This window comes from Oncorhynchus keta, chromosome 4 (genome assembly GCF_023373465.1).
Source record: "Oncorhynchus keta strain PuntledgeMale-10-30-2019 chromosome 4, Oket_V2, whole genome shotgun sequence".
NCBI classification, from domain to species: Eukaryota; Metazoa; Chordata; class Actinopteri; order Salmoniformes; family Salmonidae; genus Oncorhynchus; species Oncorhynchus keta.
The window spans coordinates 54,288,475-54,312,301 of NC_068424.1; the positions used below are offsets into that span (position 1 = coordinate 54,288,475).

Genomic DNA, 23,827 nt, shown 5'->3' on the forward strand with positions numbered 1-23,827 from the left:
GAGGGAGAGAGAGGGGAGCAACACTGTTAAACAGAGAGGGGGAGGGAGAGAGAGGGGAGGGAGAGAGGGGAGCAACACTGTTAAACAGAGAGCGGGGGGGAGAGAGAGGGGAGAAACACTGTTAAACAGAGAGGGGGAGGGAGAGAGAGGGGAGCAACACTGTTAAACAGAGAGGGGGAGGGAGAGAGAGGGGAGCAACACTGTTAGAGAGGGGGAGGGAGAGAGAGGGGAGGGGAGGGAGAGAGAGGGGAGCAACACTGTTAAACAGAGAGGGGGAGGGAGAGAGAGGGGAGAGGGAGAGGGGAGCAACACTGTTAAACAGAGAGCGGGGGAGAGAGAGGGGAGCAACACTGTTAAACAGAGAGGGGGAGGGAGAGAGAGGGGAGGGAGAGAGAGGGAGCAACACTGTTAAACAGAGAGGGGAGGGAGAGAGAGGGGAGCAACACTGTTAAACAGAGAGGGGGAGGGAGAGAGGGGAGCAACACTGTTAAACAGAGAGGGGGAGGGAGAGAGAGGGGAGCAACACTGTTAGAGAGGGGGAGGGAGAGAGAGGGGAGGGGAGGGAGAGAGAGGGGAGCAACACTGTTAAACAGAGAGGGGGAGGGAGAGAGAGGGGAGGGAGAGAGGGGAGCAACACTGTTAAACAGAGAGCGGGGGGGAGAGAGAGGGGAGCAACACTGTTAAACAGAGAGGGGGAGGGAGAGAGAGGGGAGGGAGAGAGAGGGGAGCAACACTGTTAAACAGAGAGGGGGAGGGAGAGAGAGGGGAGCAACACCATTAAACAGAGAGGGGAAGGGAGAGAGAGGGGAGGGGAGGAGAGAGAGGGGAGCAACACTGTTAAACAGAGAGCGGGGGGGAGAGAGAGGGGAAGGAGAGAGAGGGGAGCAACACTGTTAAACAGAGAGCGGGGGGGGGTGAGAGAGGGGAGGGAGAGAGAGGGGAGCAACACTGTTAAACAGAGAGGGGGAGGGAGAGAGAGGGAGGAACACTGTTAAACAGAGAGCGGGGGGGAGAGAGAGGGGGAGGAAGAGAGAGGGGAGCAACACTGTTAAACAGAGAGAAGGAGGGAGAGAGAGGGGGAGGGAGAGAGAGGGGAGGTAGAGAGAGGGGAGCAACACTGTTAAACAGAGAGGGGGAGGGAGAGAGAGGGGAGGGAGAGGGGAGCAACACTGTTAAACAGAGAGCGGGGGGAGAGAGAGGGGAGCAACACTGTTAAACAGAGAGCGGGGGGGAGAGAGGGGAGGGAGAGAGGGGAGCAACACTGTTAAACTGAGAGCGGGGGGAGAGAGGGGAGCAACACTGTTAAACAGAGGGCGGGGGAGAGAGAGGAGGGAGAGAGAGGGGAGCAACACTGTTAAACAGAGAGCGGGGGGGGAGAGAGAGGGGAGGGAGAGAGCAACACTGTTAAACAGAGAGCGGGGGGAGAGAGAGAGAGGGGAGCAACACTGTTAAACAGAGGGGGAGGGAGAGAGAGAGAGGGGAGCAACACTGTTAAACAGAGAGGGGGAGGGAGAGAGGGGAGCAACACTGTTAAACAGAGAGCGGGGGGAGAGAGGGGAGCAACACTGTTAAACAGAGAGGGGAGGGAGAGAGAGGGAGGGAGAGAGAGGGGAGCAACACTGTTAAACAGAGAGGGGAGGGAGAGAGAGGGGAGCAACACTGTTAAACAGAGAGGGGAGGGAGAGAGGGGAGCAACACTGTTAAACAGAGAGGGGAGGGAGAGAGAGGGGAGCAACACTGTTAGAGAGGGGAGGGAGAGAGAGGGGAGGGGAGGGAGAGAGAGGGGAGCAACACTGTTAAACAGAGAGGGGAGGGAGAGAGAGGGGAGGGAGAGAGGGGAGCAACACTGTTAAACAGAGAGCGGGGGGAGAGAGAGGGGAGCAACACTGTTAAACAGAGAGGGGGAGGGAGAGAGAGGGAGGGAGAGAGAGGGGAGCAACACTGTTAAACAGAGAGGGGAGGTAGAGAGAGGGGAGCAACACTGTTAAACAGAGAGGGGGAGGGAAAGAGAGAGGAGAGCAACACTGTTAAACAGAGAGCGGGGGGGAGAGAGAGGGGAGGGAGAGAGAGGGGAGCAACACTGTTAAACAGAGAGCGGGGGGAGAGAGGGAGGGGAGAGAGGGGGAGCAACACTGTTAAACAGAGAGCAGGGGGGAGAGAGAGGGGGAGGGAGAGAGAGGGGAGGTAGAGAGAGGGGAGCAACACTGGTAAACAGAGAGGGGGAGGGAGAGAGAGGGGAGGGAGAGAGGGGAGCAACACTGTTAAACAGAGAGCGGGGGGGAGAGAGAGGGGAGGGAGAGAGAGAGGGGAGCAACACTGTTAAACAGAGAGCGGGGGAGAGAGAGGGGAGGGAGAGAGAGGAGCAACACTGTTAAACAGAGAGCGGGGGGAGAGGGGAGCAACACTGTTAAACAGAGAGCGGGGGGGAGAGAGAGGGGAGGGAGAGAGAGGGGAGCAACACTGTTAAACAGAGAGCGGGGGGAGAGAGAGAGAGGGGGGAGCAACACTGTTAAACAGAGAGCGGGGAGAGAGAGAGAGGGGAGCAACACTGTTAAACAGAGAGGGGGAGGGAGAGAGAGGGGAGGGAGAGAGAGGGGAGCAACACTGTTAAACAGAGAGGGGAGGGAGAGAGGGGAGCAACACTGTTAAACAGAGAGGGGGAGGGAGAGAGAGGGGAGGAGAGAGAGGGGAGCAACACTGTTAAACAGAGAGGGGAGGGAGAGAGAGGGGAGGGGAGGGAGCAACACTGTTAAACAGAGAGCGGGGGGGAGAGAGAGGGGAGCAACACTGTTAAACAGAGAGCGGGGGAGAGAGAGGGGAGGGAGAGAGGGGAGGTAGAGAGAGGGGAGCAACACTGTTAAACAGAGAGGGGGAGGGAGAGAGGGGAGCAACACTGTTAAACAGAGAGCGGAGGGGAGAGAGAGGGGAGCAACACTGTTAAACAGAGAGATGGGGGGAGAGAGGGAGGGCGAGAGTCAGGGAGCAACACTGTTAAACAGAGAGGGGAGGGAGAGAGAGGGGGAGGGAGAGAGAGAGGGGAGCAACACTGTTAAACAGAGAGGGGGAGGGAGAGAGAGGGGAGGGAGAGAGAGGGGAGCAACACTGTTAAACAGAGAGGGGGAGGGAGAGGGGAGCAACACTGTTAAACAGAGAGCGGGGGGGAGAGAGAGAGGGGAGCAACACTGTTAAACAGAGAGGGGGAGGGAGAGAGAGGGGAGGGAGAGAGAGGGGAGGGAGAGAGGGGAGCAACACTGTTAAACAGAGAGGGGAGGGAGAGAGAGGGGAGGGAGAGAGAGGGGAGCAACACTGTTAAACAGAGAGGGGGAGGGAGAGAGAGGGGAGCAACACTGTTAAACAGAGAGGGGAGGGAGAGAGAGCGGAGGGAGAGAGGGGAGCAACACTGTTAAACAGAGAGGGGGAGGGAGAGAGAGGGGAGGGAGAGAGAGGGGAGCAACACTGTTAAACAGAGAGGGGGAGGGAGAGAGAGGGGAGCAACACTGTTAAACAGAGAGGGGGAGGGAGAGAGAGGGGAGGGAGAGAGAGGGGAGCAACACTGTTAAACAGAGAGGGGAGGGAGAGAGAGGGGAGCAACACTGTTAAACAGAGAGGGGGAGGGAGAGAGAGGGGAGCAACACTGTTAAACAGAGAGGGGGAGAGAGAGAGAGGGGAGCAACACTGTTAAACAGAGAGGGGAGGGAGAGAGAGCGGAGGGAGAGAGGGGAGCAACACTGTTAAACAGAGAGGGGAGGGAGAGAGAGGGGGGGGAGAGAGAGGGGAGCAACACTGTTAAACAGAGAGGGGAGGGAGAGAGAGGGGAGGGAGAGAGGGGAGCAACACTGTTAAACAGAGAGGGGAGGGAGAGAGAGGGGAGGGGGAGAGAGGGGAGCAACACTGTTAAACAGAGAGGGGGAGAGAGGGGAGGGAGAGAGAGGGGAGCAACACTGTTAAACAGAGAGGTAAAACTCACTCCTCAGCGACATCACTCTCCTCTCCAGGGTTGAAAGACTCATCTAGTAAAAAGAGAGAACATCAGTAAGACAGCTCTCCCCCAAACCCGCTGCTCTCTTGGACAGCGACACAACTAGCTCACAATAGCCAGACCTACGACGTATTTAAATATCTTCATGTATGAATGAGTCCCATTGAGCTCTATTAGGGAGGCCCGAATTGGCTGCGGGAGCTGTCAATCAACGGTCTGGCCACCCTATTGGCTGCGGGAGCTGGCACATAGCGGCCTGGCCACCCTAATAGCTGCGGGAGCTGTCACTCACCGGTCTCTTCGTCTGAGTCGTTGCTGCCGTCTCCCTCCTCTCTGATCTTGCCCTCGGCTTTCATCCTCTCCAGGTAGGCATCGTGCTGATCGTCGTCTGAGTCACTGTACTCGTTGTTCTTAGCCTTTATACCATGTCGGGGGGCAGCAGAGAGTCAGAGACTACACTACCCATGATGCTCCACAAGGCCCTGTATATCTTCCTATAGACAGCAGGTTACTGTACAGAAGGGGCTGTGTTCCAACACTTTACAATTCCTTACCTCCTTACCTTTAGGACTACTGCTGGGAATGGAGACTAGGGGAGAATCTCATTGCATTTCCTTGATTCCTCACGTCCTTAAAACCCATTGGATGAGAAGGTCAAAGACCTCTGACCTCATCTAATGTGTTTTGAGGAGGATTCGAGAGAGGACGCGAGGATGTAAATGTAATGAGCCTCCCTAAGTTAAAAGCTAAGAAGTGAGACAAACAGGAGGAAGTGGAAGATATGATCCTTTGTAGTTCTTTACCAGTCAGGTGACCTCAAGGTAATCGTTTGTTGCCATGGCGACTACCACCCAGGGCAACGGAGTGGGGCACTGATGGACAGAGTGGGCTGTTTATATTACCAGAGAGCATTCTGGGAGTAAAAATCAGGACTTCCTGCATTTGGTTTAGAGGATGTGTTTCATCTTTCAGTTAACACACTGCAATGCCTTGGGCAATACATTAGTGAAGACAATGCAGGCAGCTTCCCCCACACACAAACACAGCATGTTTAACTATCCTCGTCGGGACCTAAATTACATTTCCATTCAAAATCCTATTTTCCCTAACCCTAATCGTAGTCCTCACCCCTAAGCCTAAAATAGATTTCCTGGGAAATGTCCCCACAACGGAGATTTTTTCCCCTCGTTTTACTATCCTTGGATAATTTGGGGGATTTCTGGTCCCCATGAGGATAGAAGAACGAGACCACACACACACACACACACCTCTCTCTTTCACACACACTCTCCAAAACACATCTGTGGATAAGCATAATCAGCAATCATATACCGATTAGTAAATCATTCATGGTTCTTCACTGAAATCAACCACCATGATTAGAATTATAGCCCCCCAAAAAAACAACATACACAGACACAAGCCCCCAAACACACACACCATGCGAGCAGTAATCGCTCCAAACCAAAAATCAAGCCAACACTCCCACACCCCCGTAACCATACCAACCTTCTTCTTCAGGGGTACACAACAGACAGACAAGAAGAGAGTGACATCATCAATATTTATAAACACATCATTTATCTTGGAGAGGAGTTGAATGCATGTCCACCACAGTAAACATCTCCTAAAGGTTACCTCCTTGAATCCTCGGTTCTTGATGTGGAGTTTCTTGGCGTTGACAAAGTCAAACAGCTTCCCGTACTCTTCCCTGTGACGAGAGAGAGAAACAGGAACCGTGAATTCGACACAGAATCAACACGGGAGCTTGTGTGCTGCGCGTTTCTCCGTCCCCTCTAATACCTCTCTATGCTGCTGAAGGTGAACTGGTTCCCCTGCTTGGTCTCCACCTCGAAGTCGAAGGAGCGCGTGGTGGTGGTGCCTCTGGCGAAGTTGACACTGGAGATCTCCTCGAAGCGCAGGTGAACTGGGGGCTTGTGGACGTAGATGAAGCCCCGCTCCAGCGGGTAGAGCAGGCCGGACTGAGCCTTGTAGGAACATGTTATACACTGGGCCCCAGGGGTGTTACTACAGGGGAGAGGAGGCAGACTCAGTTATTCTGAGGGACATCACACAGTGTTTCATGGCGCGTTTATAATGTCATGCCTTGGCAGAGGAACAGTGTACAGGCCCAAAGGGTTTACACTGTAGGAAGAGAGGAGGAACAGTGTACAGGCCCAAAGGGTTTACACTGTAGGAAGAGAGGAGGAACAGTGTACAGGCCCAAAGGGTTTACACTGTAGGAAGAGAGGAGGAACAGTGTACAGGCCCAAAGGGTTTACACTGTAGGAAGAGAGGAGGAACAGTGTACAGGCCCAAAGGGTTTACACTGTAGGAAGAGAGGAGGAACATTGGTGTATATTTTGCAAGTGATTCTGCGTGTGTTGGTGATTGCGTGTGTGTGTTGTGCGTTGGTGATCGCGTGTGTGTGTTGTGCGTTGGTGATCGCGTGTGTGTGTTGTGTGTTGGTGATTGCGTGTGTGTGTGTTGTGCGTTGGTGATCGCGTGTGTGTGTTGTGCATTGGTGATCGCGTGTGTGTGTTGGTGATCGCGTGTGTGTGTTGTGCGTTGGTGATTGCGTGTGTGTGTTGTGTGATCGCGTGTGTGTGTTGTGCGTTGGTGATTGCGTGTGTGTGTTGTGCGTTGGTGATCGCGTGTGTGTGTTGTGCGTTGGTGATCGCGTGTGTGTGTTGTGTGTTGGTGATCGCGTGTGTGTGTTGTGCGTTGGTGATTGCGCGTGTGTGTTGAGCGTTGGTGATCGCGCGTGTGTGTGTTGTGCGTTGGTGATCGCATGTGTGTGTTGTGCGTTGGTGATCGCGTGTGTGTGTTGTGCGTGTATGTGTTGGCGATCCGGTGTGTGTTGTGCGTGCGTGCGTTGGTGATCGCGTGTGTGCGTTGGTGATCGGGTGTGTGTTGTGCGTGCGTTGGTTGGTGATCGGGTGTGTGTGTTGTGCGTGCGTTGGTTGGTGACCGCGCGTGTGTGTTGTGCGTGCGTGCGTGCGTTGGTGATCGCGTGCGTGCGTTGGTGATCGGGTGTGTGTGTTGTGCGTGCGTTGGTTGGTGATCGGGTGTGTGTGTTGTGCGTGCGTTGGTTGGTGATCGGGTGTGTGTGTTGTGCGTGCGTTGGTTGGTGATCGGGTGTGTGTGTTGTGCGTGTATGTGTTGGCGATCCGGTGTGTCTGTGTGCGTTTACCCCTGGAAGTTTCCGGGCACAGTGATCTTCCTGTTGACCAGAGCCTTCATCACCCTGCTGACCATCTCATAGAGAGAACCTGACATGTTCTTGCTGAGCTTCCCTTCATAACGCTTCTCCACCTCCTCCCTTCGGTGAGGGAGCGAGAGGGGCAGGAGCGAGAAAGAACGGGGGAGAGGGCCCAAAGAGAGAGGGGGAGAGAAGAGGGAAACAGACATTGTATTAAGTGTTCATTCTCCCTCTCCCATGCGGTGTTGAGCTGCTGTCGTTTCACTCTCCCACTCACTCGCTCATGTTGAGGGTAAGCTTGAGCTCCTCCTCCTTAGAGAAGTGCAAGATGAGGAAGTGGTAACGCGTTTGTCCCTGCTTAATGGGCGGGTCCAGACTGATCTACAGACGGCAGGGGGGGGGGGCGTAGAAGAAGACAGAATGATTATGAATGGAAGACGATGGCAAGGGCTTTGCAGTGAGAATGATTGCATTTACACTGTGTTGTCTGCACATTCGGTGGCCCCCGACACCATCTTAACACAATCTACACTCGATTGTCAACCACTCACCTCACACACACACACACACACACACACACACACACACACACACACACACACACACACACACACACACACACACACACACACACACACACACACACACACACTTACAACGAAGAACATCTGTCTCTGGTCCTTGCTTGGTAGCAGGAAGAGACGCAGCACGGTGGTGTAGGGGATCTTGTAGTCAAACGTCTTACCATGGAGGTGCAGGAAAGCAGGGTAGATGAGGATATCATACCTGACGCACAGAGGGAGAAGAACGTGGGTGAACGAGAGGGAGGCCTGCCTTCAAAGTGGGTGTGTGTCTAGTATGTGGTAGGTTTTCGTTTGGGGGGCTAGCGTTGAGCCAAGCGAACAATGTGGATCAATCTGATAAATGGAGAGTAATATTCAACAAAGCAACGCCGGATAATACTGATGAATAGTGGTTAATGGTGCTGATGCCACAGTACCTGCCCCTGGGTGTGAGGCACTGCAGCTCTTTGAAGACACACACAGCATCTCCTGTAGCCTGGATCACATCTGCCTTCGAACGCACGTTCTGGGCAAACGCCTGACAGGGAGGACAGGGACACAGGGTTAAAACAGGAATAACCACCGCATCAATGACGTTGGGGTGAAAATGGACTGTTTCTGAATATAGGGACAGCTGTAGTGGTGGTGCCATCTGCTGGGGTGAAGCCAGTAAGGCACCGACGATCACTCCATTTTCAGCCAGCAGCAGGACAGAGTAGAGAGTGGGTTACCTCCACGGGGTCTGCCCCCTCGTCTGCGGGGCCGGGGGGGACGTAGAAACGGACCTCCATGAGAGAGACCTCAGCGTCATCGTTCTGGTGGAACTCCAGCGTCACCTCGTTCTTCCCGGTGGCACACTGGGACACGCTGGCCAGGGGGATCTCAAACACGGAGCTGTCATTCACGTCAAACGACAACAATGGACCTGCGGAGAGCGGGGAAAGAGGGGTTCAAAAACCACAGCTCCCATAATGCACCACTACATAGCTGGAGGAATGCTACAACGGATCAGTAAGAGAGATCCAGAGATGAAAAGGGTTGTTTTGTAATCCTGCCAGCCAGGAGGGAATTGCAGGGTGATCAGATCCTCTGTTGGTGTTGTGTGATAAGTGTTCAGTGACATTTAGAGGGTGTTGTTTACCAGAGAATTTAGCAGTGCCCCAGTTCCAGCCTTTCACACACATGTCCTTCTCTGTCAGCTCCACCTTGTAGTTGGCCTTGAAGAACTCAGAGATCCTCTCATAATCCTGCAGAGAGGGAGCGAGAGACAAGGGGGGTGGAGGGAGATGACAGGGGGAGGCAGAGAGAAAGCAAAATAGAAAACAGAGAGTAAAGATGTTCAGTTAAATTCTTACTGCCCACCACACTATTCAGTGAAAAACAAAGAAACACCGCTCTCTCCTCCCCTTTGATGAGGAGGCTAATTAATCACAGCTCAATCTGGTCGCGCTCTCCTTCTGGTCGCGCTCTCCTTCTGGTTCGCGCTCTCCTTCTGGTTCGCGCTCTCCTTCTGGTTCGCGCTCTCCTTCTGGTTCGCGCTCTCCTTCTGGTTCGCGCTCTCCTTCTGGTTCGCGCTCTCCTTCTGGTCGCGCTCTCCTTCTGGTCGCGCTCTCCTTCTCGCAGCTTAAAAATCAGCCCGTTTATTTATCCTGCCGGACCGATTAGAGCTGGAGCACCCAGACACACACCACAATTACTTCCACATGTGTGTGAAAGGACAGTGTGCATGTGTGTGAAAGGACAGTGTGCATGTGTGTGAAAAGACAGTGTGCATGTGTGTGTTTTTGATAGAGGAAAAGGAGAACGTGTGGGAAATAGAGCTTGTGCACCTGGGTATCAGCTTGTCTGTTCGGTCAGGGGTTTTCAAACCTTTCTTGTCCAGGGACCCCTGCCCAGGAAAACCAGCGACCCCTGCCCAGGACAACCGGCGACCCAGGGACCCCTGCCCAGGAAAACCAGCGACCCAGGGACTCCTGCCTAGGACAACCGGCGACCCAGGGACCCCTGCCCAGGACAACCGGCGACCCAGGGACCCCTGCCCAGGACAACCGGCGACCCAGGGACCCCTGCCCAGGACAACCGGCGACCCAGGGACCCCTGCCCAGGACAACCGGCGACCCAGGGACACCTGCCCAGGACAACCGGCGACCCAGGGACCCCTGCCCAGGACAACCGGCGACCCAGGGACCCCTGCCCAGGACAACCGGCGACCCAGGGACCCCTGCCCAGGAAAACCGGCGACCCAGGGACCCCTGCCCAGGACAACCGGCGACCCAGGGACACCTGCCCAGGACAACCGGCGACCCAGGGACCCCTGCCCAGGACAACCGGCGACCCAGGGACCCCTGCCCAGGACAACCGGCGACCCAGGGACCCCTGCCCAGGACAACCGGCGACCCAGGGACACCTGCCCAGGACAACCGGCGACCCAGGGACCCCTGCCCAGGACAACCGGCGACCCAGGGACACCTGCCCAGGACAACCGGCGACCCAGGGACCCCTGCCCAGGAAAACCGGCGACCCAGGGACCCCTGCCCAGGACAACCGGCGACCCAGGGACACCTGCCCAGGACAACCGGCGACCCAGGGACCCCTGCCCAGGACAACCGGCGACCCAGGGACACCTGCCCAGGACAACCGGCGACCCAGGGACCCCTGCCCAGGACAACCGGCGACCCAGGGACACCTGCCCAGGACAACCGGCGACCCAGGGACCCCTGCCCAGGACAACCGGCGACCCAGGGACACCTGCCCAGGACAACCGGCGACCCAGGGACCCCTGCCCAGGACAACCGGCGACCCAGGGACACCTGCCCAGGACAACCGGCGACCCAGGGACCCCTGCCCAGGACAACCGGCGACCCAGGGACCCCTGACCAGGACAACCGGCGACCCAGGGACCCCTGCCCAGGACAACCGGCGACCCAGGGACCCCTGACCAGGACAACCGGCGACCCAGGGACCCCTGCCCAGGACAACCGGCGACCCAGGGACCCCTGCCCAGGACAACCGGCGACCCAGGGACCCCTGACCAGGACAACCGGCGACCCAGGGACCCCTGACCAGGACAACCGGCGACCCAGGGACCCCTGCCCAGGACAACCAGCGACCCCTGACCAGGAAAACCAGCGACCCCATCATGTTAGCAAAACAATAGATGCCTTGTCATCAGGTAAAAGTCATCCACATTGATTTGGTACAGTTTCATTATTTTGACCTCCGCACAGTTCACTGGAAGTGTAAACTCTAACAGAGCCCATTAGCTAGAGAGGTGAAGGTGCTGTATCTTGGCAGTGGCGAGAACATTTTGCTGTTCTCAAGCACATTTTCTGTAATTCTACACAGAGTCGAGAGAAACCTTTTCAGATTCTAAACTAATTTCCAGCTATTCTAAACAGTTGGCATGAAGTTGAGACAATTTTGCAGTTTCCTCCGACACATTGGTGCGTGTGGCTGGCTTCCGGGTTAAGTGTACATTGTGCCAAGAAGTGCGGCTTGGCGGGGTTGTTTCGGACGACGCGAGGCTTTCGACCTTCACCTCTCCCGAGTCTGTACGGGAGTTGCAGCGATAGGACTGTAACTACCAATTGTTTTTGACAAAAATGGGGAGATTCTTTTTTATTCAGTCTTGTGTCAGCTGAACTGTTCTGTCCTCAACTTTGGTCTAATAATTTCCCATATACTCAAAACTGTCACTTTTCAATTGCTACCAAGGTTATGAATATGTTTTTCATATTTCTTCTGTAAGAAACATTTCCTATCCAATTAGGGATGATATAAGAAAAGCAATATTTTTTTACATGGCAAAAATGGAAACACGAAGAAGACCAAACTCTTTGGTCCTTTAAAACCCTGTTTTATGTCAATTATAGTGTGTTTTAACAAGGAAAGTAAATAAAATGCGACTCAGGATGACATCATCATTTGGTCAGTTCTCCTAAAGAAGATAAATCTGCTTGGTTTCCTTGCCACGATACCAACGAGTACCGCAGTACTGGTATCATCCCAGCCCTACTTCTCCATATAGGCCAAATCCCCACGAGTGTAAAGGGTTAAGTTGACACAAACTGTTTTTCCAACCCAAAAATGTGCACTCAGATGACCCGCCTAAGAATTTTCTATACAGAAAAAACCCTGTAATCAGCTGAAATTACTGTCATTTCCTCCATATTAAAAGGGATTGTTTGAGATTTTCGCAATGAATCCATTAATCTACTTCCCCAGCGTTGGATGAACAGGAATAGCTAGCTGGCCAACTGTTCCTGTAGACTTTTCTAAAACATTGCCAACCCCCTGCAGTACCTTGGACCCCCGTTTGAAAACCTGTGTTCGGCTTAGTAGAGAGTGGGAAAGCCCACAGTGTGTGTGTGTGTGTGTGTTGAACAGAGAGAGAATATTGGCCAGACTGTGAATGCGTGTCCATCTGTGTGTGTATAGAACATCAGATCAGTGTTGACAGCATCGGTGCGTGTGTTTGTAAAGATGAATGAAGACATTGTGTTTGTGTGTGACAGCCCGTATATACAAACCTAAGTTTACATTATATAGTATATACTGGATATAAATCTGTGCGTGTGTGTAATGAGTGACCGGTAACTATGTAAAGATGTACATATCAATGTGTGTGTGTTCCTGCTGTCCTCATCAGCTCCAATATGTAGAGCACCATCCTTCATTACTCCATTGGCAGAGTGCTGTTGCTTACATCACACAGCCATAATAATCACTCATCCCAGCCTCCCCATCCTCCACACACACACACCAATTTCCTCCTGCACCAATCCTCCCTCCACCCCTCCCTGTCCCCTATGTGTTCCATTCCAACACCCCTGTTCCTCTCCCCCTAACTAATCAGATGCTCTGTAACACAGATGTTGCCATGTTATCTTGACACCAGGGTTCTATGCATTAGTGGACACCAAGTTTTGCAAAAGGAAATGAAAAACAAGTGTTTTCTATTGGACAGGTTTGTCCCTCCCAGTGTGTCAGCCCCCTTTGTTTAGGTTTTGTAAATTGTGCCTCGGGAATAGACCCAGTTACGGCGAACACAGTGGAGTCCAGATCAGTGCAAAGCAAACTCAGGGTAAGTGCAGTGCTGTTTACAAGAGGTACCAAATTAGTAAACAGATATGTGATGTGTCATCAGTGCAATTCACCAGTCCCAATTCAAATACATTATCATTACTTGTTCAGCACAGACATGCAACACATTGTCTATACGGTACCAGTCCAACGTTTGGACACACCTCCTCTTTCAAGTTTTTTTTTGTGTGTGAATATTTTCTAAAATGTAGAATAGGGAAGACATCAAAACTATGAAATAACACATATGGAATCATGTAACAAAAAAAAAGGTTATCTGTGTATGAGGAGGAATAATGACAGTTTATGCCCCGCTATTGTTTTCATTTGGATTTTATTTTTGTACATTGGCAAACTCTTGGCATTCTCTCAACCAGCTTAATGAGGAATGCTTTTCCAACAATCTTGAGGGAGTTCCTAAATATGCGGAGCACTTGTTGGCTGATTTTCCTTCCAATTGGGTTGAGATCGGGTGATTGTGGAGGCCAGGTCATCTGATGCAGCACTCCATCAATCTCCCTCTTGGTCAAATAGCCCTGACACAGTCTGGAGGTTTGTTGGGTTATTATCCTGTTGAAAAACAAGCGCTCCACTAAGTGCAAACCAGACAGGATGGTGTATCACTGCAGAATGCTGTGGTAGCCATGCTGGTTAAGTGTGCCTTGAATTTGAAATAAATCACAGACAGTGTCACCAGCAAAGCACCACCACACCACCTCCTCCCCCATGCTTCATGGGGGGAACTACACACGAACACATGGCAGTTGGAACAACAACAAACTCTCATTTGGACTGAGACCAAAAGGACAGATTTCCACTGGTCTAATGTCCATTGTTTGTGTTTCTTGGCCCAAGCAAGTCATCTTCTAATTGGTGTCCTTTAGTAGTGGTTTCTTTGCAGCAATTCGACCATGAAGGCCTGGTTCACACAGTCTCCTCGAACAGTGGATGTCGAGATGTGTCTGTTAATTGAACTCGATGAAGTATTTATATAGGCTGAAATCTGAAATTGATCTGAAATTAACTTATCCTCTGCAGCACAGGTAACTCTGGGTATTTCTTTCCTGTGGCGGTCCTCATGAGAGTCAGTTTCATCATAGCGCTTGATGGTTTTCGGGACTGCACTTGAAGAAAGTTCTTGAAATTTTCCGCATTGACTGACCTTCATGTCTTAAAGTAATGATGGACTATCGTTTCTCTTTGCTTATTTGAGCTGGTCGGGCCATAACATGGACTTGGTCTTTTACCAAATAGCCCTATTGTCTGTACACCACTCCTACCTTGTCACAAAACAACTGATTGGCTCAAACACATTAAGAAGGAAAGAAAATACACAAATTAACAAGGCATACCTGTTAATGTAAATGCATTCCAGGTGACTACCTCATGAAGATGGTTGAGAGAATGCCAAGTGTAGGCAAAGCTGTCATCAAGGGAAAGGGTAGCGAATTTGAAGAATCAAATCAAATTTTATTTGTCACATACACATAGTTAGCAGATGTTAATGCGAGTGTAGCGAAATGCTTGTGCTTCTAGTTCCGACAATGCAGTGATAACCAACAAGTAATCTAACTAACAATTCCAAAACTACTGTCTTATACACAGTGTAAGGGGATAAGGAATATGTACATAAGGATATATGAATGAGTGATGGTACAGAGCAGCATAGAGTAGATGGTATCGAGTACAGTATATACATATGAGATGAGTATGTAGACAAAGTAAACAAAGTGGCATAGTTAAAGTGGCTAGTGATACATGTATTACATAAGGATGCAGTCGATGATGTAGAGTACAGTATATACGTATGCATATGAGATGAATAATGTAGGGTAAGTAACATTATATAAGGTAGCATTGTTTAAAGTGGCTAGTGATATATTTACATCATTTCCCATCAATTCCCATTATTAAAGTGGCTGGAGTTGGGTCAGTGTCAATGACAGTGTGTTGGCAGCAGCCACTCAATGTTAGTGGTGGCTGTTTAACAGTCTGATGGCCTTGAGATAGAAGCTGTTTTTCAGTCTCTCGGTCCCAGCTTTGATGCACCTGTACTGACCTCGCCTTCTGGATGATAGCGGGGTGAACAGGCAGTGGTTCGGGTGGTTGATGTCCTTGATGATCTGTATGGCCTTCCTGTAACATCGGGTGGTGTAGGTGTCCTGGAGGGCAGGTAGTTTGCCCCCGGTGATGCGTTGTGCAGACCTCACTACCCTCTGGAGAGCCTTACGGTTGAGGGCGGAGCAGTTGCCGTACCAGGCGGTGATACAGCCCGCCAGGATGCTCTCGATTGTGCATCTGTAGAAGTTTGTGAGTGCTTTTGGTGACAAGCCGAATTTCTTCAGCCTCCTGAGGTTGAAGAGGCGCTGCTGCGCCTTCTTCACAACGCTGTCAGTGTGAGTGGACCAATTCAGTTTGTCTGTGATGTGTATGCCGAGGAACTTAAAACTTGCTACCCTCTCCACTACTGTTCCATCGATGTGGATAGGGGGGTGTTCCCTCTGCTGTTTCCTGAAGTCCACAATCATCTCCTTAGTTTTGTTGACGTTGAGTGTGAGGTTATTTTCCTGACACCACACTCCGAGGGCCCTCACCTCCTCCCTGTAGGCCGTCTCGTCGTTGTTGGTAATCCGCAAACTTGATGATTGAGTTGGAGGCGTGCGTGGCCACGCAGTCGTGGGTGAACAGGGAGTACAGGAGAGGGCTCAGAACGCACCCTTGTGGGGCCCCCGTGTTGAGGATCAGCGGGGAGGAGATGTTGCCTACCCTCACCACCTGGGGGCGGCCCGTCAGGAAGTCCAGTACCCAGTTGCACAGGGCGGGGTCGAGACCCAGGGTCTCGAGCTTGATGACGAGCTTGGAGGGTACTATGGTGTTGAATGCCGAGCTGTAGTCGATGAACAGCATTCTCACATAGGTATTCCTCTTGTCCAGGTGGGTTAGGGCAGTGTGCAGTGTGGTTGAGATTGCATCGTCTGTGGACCTATTTGGGCGGTAAGCAAATTGGAGTGGGTCTAGGGTGTCAGTTGGGTGGAGGTGATATGGTCCTTGACTAGTCTCTCAAAGCACTTCATGATGACGGAAGTGAGTGCTACGGGGCGGTAGTCGTTTAGCTCAGTTACCTTAGCTTTCTTGGGAACAGGAACAATGGTGGCCCTCTTGAAGCATGTGGGAACAGCAGACTGGTATAGGGATTGATTGAATACGTCCGTAAACACACCGGCCAGCTGGTCTGCGCATGCTCTGAGGGCGCGGCTGGGGATGCCGTCTGGGCCTGCAGCCTTGCGAGGGTTAACACGTTTAAATGTCTTACTCACCTCGGCTGCAGTGAAGGAGAGGCCGCATGTTTTCGTTGCAGGCCGTGTCAGTGGCACTGTATTGTCCTCAAAGCGGGCAAAAAAGTTATTTAGTCTGCCTGGGAGCAAGACATCCTGGTCCGTGACTGGGCTGGGTTTCTCCTTGTAGTCCGTGATTGACTGTAGACCCTGCCACATGCCTCTTGTGTCTGAGCCATTGAATTGAGATTCTACTTCGTCTCTTTACTGACGCTTAGCTTGTTTAATAGCCTTGCGGAGGGAATAGCTGCATTGTTTATATTCGGACATGTTACCAGACACCTTGCCCTGATTAAAAGCAGTGGTTCACACTTTCAGTTTCACGCGAATGCTGTCATCAATCCACGGTTTCTGGTTTGGGAATGTTTTTATCGTTGCTATGGGAACGACATCTTCGACGCACGTTCTAATGAACTCGCACACCGAATCAGCGTATTCGTCAATATTTCCATCTGACGCAATACGAAACATGTCCAGTCCACGTGATGGAAGCAGTCTTGGAGTGTGGAGTCAGCTTGGTCTGACCAGCGTTGGACAGACCTCAGCGTGGGAGCCTCTTGTTTTAGCTTCTGCCTGTAGGCAGGGATCAGCAAAATGGAGTCGTGGTCAGCTTTTCCGAAAGGGGGGCGGGGCAGGGCCTTAAATGCGTCGCGGAAGTTAGAGTAACAATGATCCAAGGTTTTACCACCCCTGGCTGCGCAATCGATATGCTGATAAAATTTAGGGAGTCTTGTTTTCAGATTAGCTTTGTTAAAATCCCCAGCTACAATGAATGCAGCCTCCGGATAAATGGTTTCCAGTTTGCAAAGAGTTAAATAAAGTTTGTTCAGAGCCATCGATGTGTCTGCTTGGGGGGGGATATATACGGCTGTGATTATAATCGAAGAGAATTCTCTTGGAAGATAATGCGGTCTACATTTGATTGTGAGGAATTCTAAATCAGGTGAACAGAAGGATTTGAGTTCCTGTATGTTTCCTTCATCACACCATGTCTCGTTAGTCATGAGGCATACGCCCCCGCCCCTCTTCTTACCAGAAAGATGTCTATTTCTGTCGGCGCGATGCGTGGAGAAAACCGTTGGCTGCACCGCATCGGATAGCGTCTTCCCAGTAAGCCATGTTTCCGTGAAGCAGAGAACGTTGCAGTCTCTGATGTCCCTCTGGAATGCCACCCTTGCTCGGATTTTGTCAACCTTGTTGTCAAGAGACTGGACATTGGCAAAAAGAATGCTGGGGAGTGGTGCGCGATGTGCCCTTTTTCGGAGTCTGACCAGAACACCGCCTCGTTCCCCTCTTTTTCGGAGTCGTTTCCTTGGGTCGCTGCATGCGATCCATTCCGTTGTCCTGTTTCTTATATTCAGTAGTTCTTCTCGACTGTATGTAATGAAACCTAAGATGACCTGGGGTAATAATGTAAGAAATAACACGTAAAAAAAAACAAAAAACTGCATAGTTTCCTAGGAACGCGAAGCGAGGCGGCCATCTCAGTCGGCGCCGGAAGAGATTTGATTTGATCAAGGGTAGAGAATTTGAAGAACCTCACAGTTAAAATATATTTAGATTTGTTTAAGACTTTCTTTTGTTACTACATGATTCCATGTGTTATTTCATAGTGCTGAGGTCTTCACTATTATTCTACAATGTAGAAAATAGTTTTTAAAAATTAAATGGAGTAGGTGTGTCCAAACTTTTGACTGGTACTGTACATGAGAAGTAGGCTGAGGTGGTGTCGAACCAGTGAGGATATTAGGGCTGTCCCTGACTAAAAAAAAATCTTGGTCAACCAAGAGTCGTCTGATCTTTCGACCAATTGATTGGTCGAAATGCTTAGACATTTCTTTTTTCATAAATGATTCGACTGACACATCCTATGTGTTTTAATTAAATCAACTATATGCTCTGAGCTTGTCTGATGCTTTACGCGCACTGTTTGATTAAATAATTAAAAGACAAATAACTAGAGGGAGTTCGACCACAATTGACTTGATTGTGCCGCCTGGCTCAGACTTGTTGAGCCGTGTAAAAAAAAAAAAGACAGCGAGTAACTGTGTGACGAGCACCTGTTGACTCTGTCCTCACTGGTGTAGAGACCACCAGAGAACATCAGTGTTGATCGCGTTGTCCTTGTTGACGAAGCTGCGACATTATTACAGTCATTTCTTACTGAAAAGTTCTGTTACCGAAATCCCTCATTTGTTTAGGAAAAAAACACTCCCTCAACCCTAGGGCCTGACCTATAGCACATCATAAATAAATTGGTTAGAACAAACTCTGAACACCTTATGAACACGTGACCGCAAAATGGAAGCAGATGACGTTAAAAATACATTTGAAACGGGGGAATGCTTACTGGTTGCGCAGGAGGTAAAGGGGAAGTCTGATGTGAGGAATACATTTGACTAGTTATGGGAAATACTGGAGATCAAGAAAAAGAAGGTATGGAGCAAGCGCGGCGTGCACATTAGGCCTGTGTGTGCGCCAAACAGGTGCTGTTAGATTACAATATAATTTCAGACAGTTTGGAACAATGTAAACACAAAATAAATTATAGGCGTACCAGAGTGTGTTGGATACGTTTTTTTTTTTTTTGGGGGGTAAAGCCTTTATTACAGCAAGGACTAAAAATGGTTTAGGCCAATTTATTATTTACGCTAATTATTCAATGGCCCCTTTGTTATTTTAAAACTAAAATGCTTGATTACATTTCACATCATGAATGTATGCTGTGTGATGACATGAACAAATAAATGACTGATTGTTACAATAGCCTGTAAGTATTGAAATATAGGCCCAAGGAAGTTACAAAATTAAGACTAAACAGGTTGCATACTATGCCTACTAATAATAATAATGAAAGAAATTATTATAATGATAGTAATAACAAAAAGGAGATCAAAGGAAAAAGAGGGTTATTATTAGAAGCATAATTTGTAACAGATTAAATAATACTAAATCAATAAAAAAAAAACAATACCAGAGAGGCTGGTCTAACGCAAAGAAAAGTATAAAGCCTTTATTACAGCAGAGTAAAGATTAAAAACAGCCCAATTTAGGAAACTGTTGTGTGAGGCTTGCTGTTCACGGAATCAGTAAGCTGTTAACCAAACGCTAAGACAGGCTACAGGCGCAGGATCGGTCTTATTTCTGTAGGTACGGTGCATTCGGAAAGTGTTCAGACCCTTTGAATATCTCCACGCTTTATTCTAAAATGGACTCAATTACCCCCCCCCATCAATCCACACACAATAAGTGAAAAAGAAAACAGGTTTTTAGAAATTTTAACAAATGTATGAAATAAAAACAGAAATACCATATTTACATAAGTATTCAGACCCTTTGCTTTGAGACTCGAAATTGAGCTCAGGTGCATCGTGTTTCCATTGATCATCTTTGAGATGTCTCGACAACTTGATTGGAGTCCACCTGTGGTAAATTCAATTGATAGGACATGATTTGGAAAGGCAAACACCGGTCCACCACGTGTATGGGATTGAGGCAGAAGTCTTCACACTTTTGGATGCATTTCAGAACTGCAGTTTCTTCTGCTTGGAGCAACAGGGAAGTGGACAGGGCAGTACGGATTTCTTCTCTTACATCTGCAAGCAGAGTCTGATCATCACACAAGATGACATTGTCTCCCTCAATCCGTGCAATGATTACTGCTATTGGTTTCAGGAGTTTCAGGCTGCTTACCACTCTCTCCCAAAATACATCATCCAGGAGGATCCTCTTGATGGGGCTGTCCATATCGGCAGACTGTGATATGGCCATTTCTTGGAGAGACTCCTTCCCCTCAAGGACACTGTCAAACATGATGACAACACCACCCCAACAGGTGTTGCTGGGAAGCTTCAATGTGGTGCTCTTATTCTTCTCACTTTGCTTGGCGAGTTAGATTGCTGCTATAACTTGATGACCCTTCACATACCTAACCATTTCCTTGGCTCTCTTGAAGAGTGGACCCATTGTTTTCAGTGCCATGATGTCCTTGAGAAGCATATTCAATGCATGAGCAGCACAGCCAATGGGTGTGATGTGAGGGTAGGACTCCTCCACTTTAGACCAAGCAGCCTTCATGTTCTCAGCATTGTCTGTCACCAGTGCAAATACCTTCTGTGGTCCAAGGTCAATTGATGACTGTCTTCAGCTCATGTGCAATGTAGAGACCGGTGTGTCTGTTGTCCCTTGTGTCTGTGCTCTTGTAGAATACTGGTTGAGGGGTGGAGATGATGCAGTTAATTATTCCTTGCCCACAAACATTCGACCACCCATCAGAGATGATTGCAAATACAGTCTGCTTTCTCTATGATTTGCTTGACCTTCTCTTGAACTCTGTTGAACTCTGCATCGAGAAAATGTGTAGATAAAGCATGTCTAGTTGGAGGGGTGTATGCGGGGCGAAGAACATTCAGAAATCTCTTTCAATACACATTGCCTGTGAGCATCAGAGCTGAACCAGTTGCATACACAGCTCGAGCAAGACATTCATCATAATTTATCTGACAACGTTCCTCCATTGAGTCAAAAAAACGTCTGATTCCAGGAGGACCATGAGCTGTTGCTATCGATAAGGTGTCTGATTCATAATTTTCACCTCAAATAGAAGTTGAGGGACTTTTGTCAGAGGTTGCTTGTTGTGAGAGCTGACAGTACTTTATGCACTTGGCCAGATGATTCTGCATCTTCGTTGCATTCTTCACATGATTTGACACAGCTTTTCCTTCTGCATTAGCTGCATTGAAATGTCTCCACACGTCAGCTAGTAACTGTGGTATTGTCCTGTAATTCCGTTGAATTGGGGAAAGTTTAACCAAAATATGCCACCTTAGCTTCTCTCTCTGTAGCAGCTAACCTCAGGAGACCAACCTTCCTTTTCTCTCTCTATAGCAGCTAACCTCAGGAGACCAGCCTTCCTTTTCTCTCTCTATAGCAGCTAACCTCAGGAGACCAACCTTCCTTCTCTCTCTCTATAGCAGCTAACCTCAGGAGATCTGTAGCAGCACTGGTAAGGCTAGATTGTACACACATGCACTCACATTAACACACGCAGAGACGCACAGATCCACTCGTGCACAGTACACATACACAGTCACGTGTGAACAGATCAACGGACTTATCTAAAAGCTCACCCGACACCTACCCACACAGAACTCACAAATTAACACAAAACCACAGCCACCGCTCACACAACCATTTTCAAACAAATTCCCTCACTCGTTCACACACTGCCTCACCGTGTCTCTGAAGCCGTCGTATTTGTAGACATGGCCGTTGCTGGTTGCCAGTTTGATGCCGTATCCCAGACACACACGCCTCCATGTGGCCACAGACAGCTCTGCTGCCGGGATGTTGTCCACCTTCCCGGTCTTACTGCTCTTATACACCACATTCTGCTTACTGAACCGCAGACGACCGTCGTTCTGCAGAGAGACCACACATAAATATACGTAGGTTACTGCGATTGACAAACTCGCTAGTAGCTAGATGCCGAGTTTTAGTTGGTGCCAGTGCCAGATTGTGGCAATTTATTGTTATATCCATTACAATACTCAATTTTCCTTGGCTAAAAAGAAAACACGAAGCAAAGACTTCACTCTATGATCCTTTAAAACCTACTTTTGTCAAATATAATGTGCTATTGCTCGCTAATAAACAAATGTGACTCTGGGTGACAACATAAAAAAGTTGTTGCTAACATTAGGAGTGTTTTCCTCAGGGAATTAAATCCTCTTCATACTGGTAGAGTGCCAACCCTAATATCCATGTCTACTTCTACCCTGGTCCTGGAGACCCACAGGGTGTGCAGGCATTCGTTCCACATTGACCCCTGGCAGGCCTAACAGACCTGATTCAACTAATCAGGGCCCGGTTTTCCAAAAGCATCTTAAGGGTAAGTTCGTCATTAGAACCTTTGTAGGAGCATCTTTAAAGTCTCTGAGCTGTTCCCCAAAACCTTTGTTTACTAAAGTTGCAATTGAAAATGCTGGTTATTTACCGACTGCCTCAGACCGCTACTAAAACAGCTAAGTACATCGTTAAATGTTTTTTTTTGTCCTTCCGCGTCACTGTACAGACAGATTCTCAGCTAAACATGGAATCCAGATGTGTATCTGTCTCTGTGACCACCAGTAACTTCAGAGCGAAGATGACGACATAGAAAGTTGCCAATGTCTTTGCAATTGCTACAAACAAGCAAAGGATAAACAGATGCTTCAAATGAAAACCAAGATGACTGCATTAAAAGATAAATACAGTAGGCTACATACATAGGCCTATATATTTCCATCATATTGAAATCAATTTCACGTTCAGCCAATCTAGTTCCATTTTGCTGGCTAGCATAATGTCTGTCATTTTTGCGTCAATGCATATTTAATGTCTAACATTTGCACAATGTGCCAAATCTGTGACTTATTGCAATATTCTTGGGAACGCATTTGAATAGCTAGTTACTGACCCAGGACCCCTTGGATTCATGGTAGATCTCGTTGAACTCCAGTGTGTCTCCCATCTCTGCCTCTACAAGTGATGCTCAGCTGAGGACACAGAGGAAGACCGTGTCAAACAGTTAGCAAGCTAGCAATGTTAATTCTGAGGAGCCCACGTTGTAATATATCGAGCTATTTTGCTAATTCCTCTGAGAGTCAATGGGCGACACAGACTGTTGTTGCCATTTCATTTAATATCTAATTAGCTAGCTAGCTTTGCAAAATCGAAACATGTAGTTAGGCTAAGTAGCTAGCCAATAACAACATACGACAACTCAATGCGGTTATAAAGGCTTAGTAGTAAGTGAACAACAATGAGCAAGCTGCTTTATTTCTCGCTAGAACATGCAGATACTAACTAGCTATCTATCGTAGAACGTTAGATAGCTGGACATGTAACGAGATAGCTAGTAAATGGATGCCAGTCGAGTGTGGCTAACATGCTAGCTGGCTAGTGATGATGTTGAGTTGCTTCGTCAACTATTTGATTCCTATGGATCAATAGTAGCAAGGGCAATTTTACTTGTCTAGTTGATCTAGTTTTATACACATATATTTGCAATCCACTATTTATCTCCCTAAATAAAAAGAACAAAAACTTGATGTCTTACTATAAATGTGATGAGGAGACTTCGCCGTTTCCCGCGTCAAGGCAAGAGCTGACGACACCGGAAATAAATCAATGCTACTTTAGCATTTACTTCCGTTTCGTTCTTCTTCCCAGCAAATAACACTTTTTAAAGATGCTCGGCTGTGTTGGTCTTTCACCTGACACTAACATAAACAAATGGGCTTCCTCTAGAAACAGATTAGAATGGTTTAATACGAAAGCTTTCAGTCTTTAGTAAGGCCTTGTTTTATGAAACGCAACCCTCATCGTTTTCAGAACCGCCTGCAATGACTGCTCACCACCACTAAGGGGTGCACGCAGCAACCTATTAAAATAATGGTTCACTGTGACGATGGATGGATGATGATAAAGCCACCGGTCGGCCATATTGGCACTCCCCAGTAGGAGCAGTCCTCAGTAGGAATGAATGGAATTGTACTGTATTTCAATTAAATGTTTAAAAGACAAAATTACATGTATTTAAGTATTGTTTTGTTGTTGTGGGGGCAGTATCATTAGTAATCTCAAAAAGTATACTTAGCTCACATAATATAATTAATTGGGATGC

At 49.0% G+C, this 23,827-nt stretch overlaps 1 protein-coding gene across 2 annotated transcripts in view; it reads right to left on the bottom strand.

Annotated features, from left to right (window-relative positions):
• Window positions 1-23,423, bottom strand: part of ssrp1a (structure specific recognition protein 1a) — a 28,190-nt gene extending 4,767 nt beyond the window's left edge. Inside the window, exons 1-13 of one of the 2 annotated variants that reach the window (XM_052510162.1) lie at window positions 23,261-23,423; window positions 22,619-22,697; window positions 21,396-21,581; window positions 8,886-8,991; window positions 8,476-8,669; window positions 8,182-8,282; window positions 7,838-7,967; window positions 7,459-7,562; window positions 7,173-7,301; window positions 5,783-6,007; window positions 5,618-5,690; window positions 4,272-4,395; window positions 3,968-4,010 (exon numbers count right to left, since the gene is read on the bottom strand). In XM_052510162.1, coding sequence (XP_052366122.1) covers window positions 3,968-4,010; window positions 4,272-4,395; window positions 5,618-5,690; window positions 5,783-6,007; window positions 7,173-7,301; window positions 7,459-7,562; window positions 7,838-7,967; window positions 8,182-8,282; window positions 8,476-8,669; window positions 8,886-8,991; window positions 21,396-21,581; window positions 22,619-22,672 — 1,469 coding nt within the window. In that variant the 5' untranslated portion in view covers window positions 22,673-22,697; window positions 23,261-23,423. Of the gene's footprint in view, window positions 1-3,967; window positions 4,011-4,271; window positions 4,399-5,617; window positions 5,691-5,782; window positions 6,008-7,172; window positions 7,302-7,458; window positions 7,563-7,837; window positions 7,968-8,181; window positions 8,283-8,475; window positions 8,670-8,885; window positions 8,992-21,395; window positions 21,582-22,618; window positions 22,698-23,260 lie in introns of both variants that reach the window. The other variant, XM_052510160.1, reaches the window with a different exon arrangement.
• Window positions 23,424-23,827: the final 404 nt, after the last annotated feature.